The sequence below is a fragment of the Oncorhynchus gorbuscha genome, linkage group LG02 (assembly GCF_021184085.1).
Source record: "Oncorhynchus gorbuscha isolate QuinsamMale2020 ecotype Even-year linkage group LG02, OgorEven_v1.0, whole genome shotgun sequence".
NCBI lineage: Eukaryota > Metazoa > Chordata > Actinopteri > Salmoniformes > Salmonidae > Oncorhynchus > Oncorhynchus gorbuscha.
In genome coordinates this window covers 25,374,739-25,382,641 of record NC_060174.1, presented here as the reverse complement: position 1 = coordinate 25,382,641, position 7,903 = coordinate 25,374,739, and the positions used below count along the sequence as shown (strand labels likewise).

General features: G+C 45.1%; 1 protein-coding gene across 2 annotated transcripts in view; it reads right to left on the bottom strand.

The window, feature by feature from the left end:
- Nucleotides 1-548: 548 nt before the first annotated feature.
- Nucleotides 549-7,903, bottom strand: part of LOC123992064 (fatty acid 2-hydroxylase-like) — a 33,958-nt gene continuing 26,603 nt past the window's right edge. The window contains exons 3-7 of one of the 2 annotated variants that reach the window (XM_046293396.1): nucleotides 6,323-6,465; nucleotides 5,801-5,901; nucleotides 4,947-5,119; nucleotides 4,571-4,823; nucleotides 549-1,393 (exon numbers count right to left, since the gene is read on the bottom strand). In XM_046293396.1, coding sequence (XP_046149352.1) covers nucleotides 1,245-1,393; nucleotides 4,571-4,823; nucleotides 4,947-5,119; nucleotides 5,801-5,901; nucleotides 6,323-6,465 — 819 coding nt within the window. In that variant the 3' untranslated portion in view covers nucleotides 549-1,244. The remainder of the gene's footprint in view (nucleotides 1,394-4,570; nucleotides 4,824-4,946; nucleotides 5,120-5,800; nucleotides 5,902-6,322; nucleotides 6,466-7,903) is intronic. The other variant, XM_046293397.1, reaches the window with a different exon arrangement.

Here is a 7,903-nt window from a genome sequence, read left to right as displayed (position 1 = left end):
GGACTTGTTTTACTGTGGATATAGATACGTTTGTACCTGTTTCCTCCAGCATCTTCACAAGGTACTTTGCTGTTGTTCTGGGATAGATTTGCACTTTTCGCACCAAAGGTATGTTAATTTCTAGGAGACAGAACACGTCTCCTTCCTGAGCGGTATGATGGCTGTGTGGTCCCATGGTGTTTATACTTGCATACTATGGTTTGTACAGATGAGTGTGGTACCTTCAATTTTTTTTCTCAGGTCTTGGCTGATTTGTTTTGATTTTCCCATGAAGTCAAGCAAAGAGGCACTGAGTTTGAAGGTAGGCCTTGAAATACATCCACAGGTACACCTCCATTTGAATCAAATGATGTCAATTAGCCTATCCGAAGCTTCTAAAGCCATGACATCAATCTCTATAATTTTCCAAGCTGTTTAAAAGGCACTCTCAATTTAGTGTATGTAAACGTCTGACCCACTGGAAGTGTGATACAGTGAATTATAAAATAATGAAATAATCTGTCTATAAACAATTGTTGGAAAAATGACTTGTGGCATTGCACAAAGTAGTTGTCCTAAATGACTTGCCAAAACTATAGTTCGTTAACAATAAATTTGTGGAGTGGTTGAAAAACAAGTTAATGACCCCAACCTAAGTGTATGTAAACTTACAACTTCAACTGTATATAAGGACAACTATAATCTCTAACTTTCACCCTCCTAAACATCACTCTTCATCCTCTCTTCCACATTCACATTCCCTCTCTCATTTATTCTCTTCTACTGCAGCGTTGGTAAACTCTTACCCTACGAGGTCTGGAGCCTGCTGGATTTCTGTTCTGCCTGATAATGAATTTACCCCACCTGGTGTCCCAGGTCTAAATCAGTCCCTTATTAGAGGGGAACAATTAAAAACGCAGTGGAACTGACTTCAAGGTCCAGAGTTGAGTTTGATGGCTATACGGTCTCTGGCGGGATGTTGACTGTTATATCCTGTGACTGCATGTGTCATCCTCCTTACTGCATTATAGTCATACAATCTTCATTTGATAATGTTGTCGATTATAAACAAACATACAGAATCACCCCGAACCTCCATCTCTCCAGTTCTGAAAAGATACCTTTCTTCTTTGACTGACAGGTGGAACATATTGGAGAAGTGTGTGTTGTTGTGTTGTGTTTTGTTCGAAGCAGCCAGAGCCAGCCAGAGACAAAGACAAGGACAGACAGACTATAGGGACAGGCTGGGGTCAAAGGGTGTGGCGTCATTGAAGGGGTTGATTGCCAGGTCTAAGAGGGATGGGTGAAGGTCGCCCCCCAGTGGAGAGTAGAGTAAGTTGAGTCTTCTGAAAGGTCTGTTCAGGGATAAGTGTGTTGAACGGATAGTCCCACAATGTGGTGCTGATTCCAAAGCCTGCAGAGGGAAACCAATTTATGCCATCAGTGAGTCAGAATTATTTTTGCACACATACAGGAATCCAGGTATAATATTTATGAGAACCATACACAAAGATGAACTACAGGCAATTACAGAGACATATGGACAGTCTGAGGTAATATAATCAGTGCTTGACTTGGGCAGGAGCTCAGCGGAGATGAGTACCAGCACCTCAAAATGTTCTACTGCTTGAGATCCTGCTCCTGTTCTAGAATATTAGCTCAAAAGTACCAGCACCTATTTCAGTCCAAGACAAGCACGGAATATAATCCTTGATCTTGTTCGTCCCCCATCCTCTTTATCAGAAGTCACTGTAACAGAAGTATGGTGACACAAAGCTATTCAAATCAAATCGTATTGGTCACATACACATTTTTAGCAGATGGTATTGCGGGTGTAGAAAAATGCTTGTGTTCCTCGCTCCAACAGTGCAGTCGTATCTAACAAGCACTGCCGGAGTGGCATTCAATAAAATACAGTAGAATAAAATACAGTATATACATATGAGATGAGTAAAGCAGTATGTAAACATTGTTAAAGTGACTAGAGTTCCATTATTAAAGTGGCCAGTGATTCCATGCCTATGTATACAGGGCAGCAGCCTCTAAGGTGCCAGGTTGAGTAACTGGGTGGGAACCAGTAAGTGATGGCTATTTAACTGTCTGATGGCCTTGAGATAAACAGTTTTTCAGTCTCCCGGTCCCAGCTTTGATCCACCTGTACTGACCTCGCCTTCTGGATAGCGGGGTGAACAGGCCCTTGCTCAGGAGGTTTATGTCCTTGATGATATTTTTGGCCTTCCTGTGACATTGGGTGCTGTAGGTGTCCTGTAGGGCAGGCAGTGTGCCCCCGGTGGTGCATGCACCACCCTCTGGAGAGCCCTGCGGTTGCGGGCAGTGCAGTTTCTGTACCAGGCGGTGATACAGCCCGACAGGATGCTCGCAAATGTGCATCTGTAAACGTTTGTGGGGGTTTTAGGTGACAAGCCAAATTTCTTCAGCCTCCTGAGGTTGAAGAGGATCTGTTGCACATTCTTCACCACACTGTGTGGGCGGACCATTCCAGTTTGTCAGTGATGTGTACGCCAAGGAACTTGAAGCTTTCCACTTTCTCCACTGCATCCCCGTCGATGTGGATAGGGGCATGCTCCCTCTGCTATCTCCTGAAGTCCACGATCCATTCTTTGTTTTGTTGATGTTGAAGGAGAGGTTATTTTCCTGGACCACTCCACCAGCGCCCTCATCTCCTCCCTGTAGGCCGTCTCGTCATTGTTGATAATCAGGCCTACTACTGTTGTAGTAGGTGATTGAGTTGGAGGCGTGCCTCAGTCATGGGTGAACAGGGAGTACAGGAGGGGGCTGAGCACACACCCTTGTGAGGCCCCTGTGTTGAGGATCAGCAAAGTGGAGATGTTGTTTCCTACCTTCACCACCTGGAGGCGGCCCGTCAGGAAGTCAAGGACCCAGTTGCACAGGGTGGGATTCAGACCCAGGGCCCCAAGCTTAATGATGAGCTTGGAGGGTACACCCGTATTGAAGGCTGAGCTATAGTCAAATGAACAGCATTCTTACATAGGTATTCCTCTTGTCCAGATGGGGTAGGGCAGTGTGCAGTGCGATGGACATTGCATCGTCTGTGGATCTATTGGGGTGGTAAGCAAATTGAAGTGGGTCTAGGGTGTCAGGTAAGGTAGAGGGCATATGATCCTTAACTAGCCTCTCAAAACACTTCATGATGACAGAAGTGAGTGCTACGGGGCAATAGTCATTTAGTTCAGTTACCTTTGCTTTTTTTGGGTACAGGAACAATGGTGGACATTTTGAAGCAAGTGGGGACAGCAGACTGGGATAGGGAGAGATTGAATATGTCCGTAAACACTCCATTCAGCTGGTCAGTGAGGATGTGGCTAGGGATGCCGTCTGGGGGCAGCCTTGCGAGCGTTAACACGCTTAAATGTCTTACTCACATCGGCCACGGAGGACGAGAGCCCACAGTCCATGGGAGCGGGCCGCACCGGTGGCACTGTGTTCTCCTCAAAGCAGGCGAAGTAGGTGTTTAGCTTGTCCGGGAGCAAAACGTCGTTGTCCGCGATGTGGCAAGTTTTCCCTTTGTAATCCATGATTGTCTGTAGACCCTGCCACATATGTCTTGCGTCCGAGCCTTTGAATAGCGACTTCACTTTGTCTCTGTACTGATGTTATGTTTTGCCTGTTTGAGGGAATAACTACACTGTTTGTATTCAACCATATTCCCAGTCACCTTGCCATGCTTAAATGCGGTGGGTCACGCCTTCAGTTTTGCGCGAATGCTGCAATTTATCTGTGGTGTTTGGTTTGGGTAGGTTTTAATAGTCACAGTGGGAACAACATCCCCTACACACTTCCTGATGAACTCAGTCACCGTGTCCACGTCAATGTTCATCTCAGAGGCTACCTGGAACATATCCCAGTCCATTTGATTAAAACATCCTTGAAGCATGGATTCCGATTGGTCAGAGCAGCGTTGAATAGACCTTAGCATGGGTACTTCCTGTTTGCGTAGGACTTTCTCTAGGTTATCAGAACCACACCATCTGTAGTTAATCATGAAACATACACCACCGCCCTTCTTCCTGGAGAGTTCTTTATTCCTGTCTGTGCGATGTACTGAGAACCCAGCTGGCTGTATGGCTGGGGACAGTATATCCCAAGAGAGCCATGATTCAGTGAAACAGAGTATATTACAGTCCCTGATGTCCCTCTGGAAGGAGATCCTCGCCCTGAGCTCATCTACTTTATTGTCCAGAGACTGAAGATTAGCGAGTAATATACTCGGAAGCAGTGGACGGTGTGCCCGCCTCCTGAGTTGGACAAGAAGTCTATTCCGAACAACTCTTCTCCGCCGGCGGCGTCTTAGAGCAGCCTCTGGGTTAAGTTCAATTGCCCTAGGGGCACGAACAAAGGATCCAATTCGGGAAAGTCGTATTCCTGAATGTAATGCTAGTGCATGCATTACCATCGCTCTGATATCTTTCTGGCTGTATGTAATAACACAAAAAACATTCTGTGTGAATAATGTAGGAAATAACAGACACAACAAAATACTGCAAAGTTGCTTATGAGCTAGAAGCAGAGCGGTCATGTCTGTCGGCGCCATCTTATTGGTCCTCCTCACCTGCTCTTTGGTTTTCAAAGTGGTGCTTGACGTGGTATGCCTTGAGGCTGTACAGGTAGGAGTTTTTCTGGGGGGAGCCGTAGTGAAGGTAGTAATGGATCATGTCGTACACCACGTACCCAAACAGCCCCCCCACAAACAGGGACACCCCTAAGGCCTCAGGGAAGGACTTGGTCAGCAGCAGGTAGAAGCTGCCTATCACCACTGAGGCCAGGCAAGGAGGAAAGACTAGGCGGGATCCATCGTAGGGAGACTGGAGGGGAGAAATCACCATGGTGTTAGTATAGGAGCACATATCAGTTAAAAAAATACAATACATTTTAAATGTTAGTGAACAATACTCTGGAACTCTCTTCTGTATATGTCCGTATCTCACCTTATGATGCTGTCCGTGCAGCAGGAAGTGAATGGTGATGAGGTAATAGTTGTGGGCGGGCGGGCGCATGTGAAAGACGAAGCGATGGACGCAATATTCGATGAAGGTCCACGTGACCATGCCCATCACAAAGATGAGCGGAAAGCTGTACTTGTGCACCAGGAAGGAATAGTCTGCAGAGGGAGTGGGTGGGACAGATACAGGCTTAAACAGGAATCACATTTCTACTAGACTGTACAGGGGAACTAGCATGAATTTGCTGGACAGATGAATTAACAAATAAATGTGACCAAAATCAACTACTTCTATTACTTCTTATATGTCATGTTTTTTATTTGATTAGTTATACTATTTTGAGTTTGAATACTGCACTGTTGGATTTTTTTATTTATTTTACCTTTATTTTACCAGGCAAGTCAGTTAAGAACAAATTCTTATTTTCAATGACGGCCTAGGAACCGCGGGTTAACTGCCTGTTCAGGGGCAGAACGACCTTGTCAGCTCGGGGATTCGAACTTGCAACCTTTCGGTTACTAGTCCAATGCTCTAACCACTAGGCTACCCTGCCGCCCCACACTGGGCTTACATGTTAATCATTTTACTGTACAATATTTTTTTTAAATAGTCTACTATTTGAAAGTATTTTCAAATACTTATTTCCAAATACATTATTTCAAATACCAAATGCATGGGTGTATTTAAGTATTTGTATAAATACTGTGTGTTTGAGTATTTTCAAATACATGCCAATACTTTACATGTGTATTTCCAAATATTGAACTACTTACATTTTGAAAATACTCACTACCCTAAATAGTATTTTAACCCAGATTTGATGATTGTGTCTTTGTTACCTGTGCTGGCGAATAGTCTGGTTGTCTCCTGAGCCAAGGTGGTGTAGCAGTACCAGCTGAGATAGAACACCAGTGGCATCCACACAGCAGGGACCATATACCTACACGCAGACAATCATAGGGACTTATCAACCAGCAGTTTCTGAGGTAACATGCAAGTGTTAGGGTGGCAGGTAACAAGGTAGCAATGGTGGCAGGTAGCCTAGCGGTTAAGCTCGTTGGGCCAGTAACCAAAAGGTCGCTGGTTCAAATCCCCAAGCAGACTAAATGAAAAAAATCTGCAGATGTGCCCTTGAGCACTCAACCCTAATTGCTCCTGAAAGTCACTCTGAATAAGAGTTTCTGCTAAATTATGTAAATGCTTTCCTACATTGTATGGGCTGGTTTTCCTGACAGCGATTAAACCTAGTCTGGACTAAAAAAACATGCTTAAAGGGAATGTTTAAGAGGCTCAATTAAAAATGCCTTTAAGTCCAGGACTTAATCTGTGTCTGGGATGCATGTACATATCATCTCTCTTACCAGGATGTCTTGGTGCTGGCCTCCATGAACTCGTTCCCAAACAGGCGAATGGGCCGATTCACAGGCTGGTGCACCCAGGTCTCGTATTTCTCTCCCAGGTTGCCCACCTGCCAGGCCAGGGGCTTCTGCCAGTCCACCAGGTCCTGCAGGCATAGCAGGGGAGACACAGCTCAGGTTACAACACTGCACATACAGTAGCTTAAGCCTTACAGCACACAACAGTTCATTACAAGATGTCTATAGAGTGTCATAACCTCATCAGTACTGCTTCTGCCTAAAACCTTCAATTGTCAAAGGACATAATGTTCTTGTAGAATCTAGATAAATGGAAATTGGACTCTAAAACGTATTTCAGTCATAGCTTTATGTGATATGGTGATCAATCAGTCTGGGCCCTTCTGTAGGTGTTGTAATTGTCCAGCAGGTGGCGGTAGAGAAACATATGGCCAGAGGAAGGAGTTATCCCAATTTCTGTGAAGGATCTGCAGATTGTATCTCTGTCCATACCTTTTACTAAATGTCTCCTTCACCATGACCTTAGATCAAGACTAGGCAGACAGATTGGCTTGTTCTCAGAGTCATGGTCTCTTATACATCATCATAGATTATAGGGCGGGTACTATATTAACTAGACCACAGAGCCTTGCATGGAGTAGCTTTTTGCTATAGTTGACAATATTGGATGAATTGAGGCAAAGGAAGCCTGTACAGAATAAAAAATATTCCAAAATATGCATCCTGTTTGCAATAAGGCAAAATGTGGCAAAGAAATTAACTTTATGTCCTGAACACAGTGTTATGATTGGGGCAAATCCAATACAACACATCACTGAGTACCACTCTTCATATTTTCAAGCATGGAGGTGGCTGCATCATGTTATGGGTATGCTTGTGTCCAGAAAGAACTATGGAGTATTTTTAGCATAAAAATAAATGGAATAGAGCTAAGCAAAGACAAAATCCTAGAGGAAAAGCTGTTTCAGTCTGCTTTCCAACAGACAAATTCACCTTTCAGCAGGACAATAACCTAAAACACAAGGCCAAATCTACACTGGAGTTGCTTACCAAGACAATATTTAATATTCCTGAGTGGCCTAGTTACATTTTCGTTTGAAAATCTATGGCAAGAAATGTCTGTCTAGCAATGATCCAGGGGTATGAATACTTTCTCCCAATGTATCACAATGACAAACAAACACAGGTGGCCCTCACACACACACAGATGGCCCTCACACACACACACACACACACACAAACAGGTGGCCCTCTCACACACACACAAACAGGTGGCCCTCACACACACACACAGGTGGCCCCCACACACACACACAGGTGGCCCCCACACACACACACTCAGGTGGCCCTCACACACAGACACACTCAGGTGGCCCTCACACACACACTCAGGTGGCCCTCACACACACACTCAGGTGGCCCTCACACACACTCAGGTGGCCCTCACACACACTCAGGTGGCCCTCACACACACTCAGGTGGCCCTCACACACACACACACGTGGCCCTCACACACACACACACTCAGGTGGCCCTCACACACACAGGTGGCCCTCACACACACAC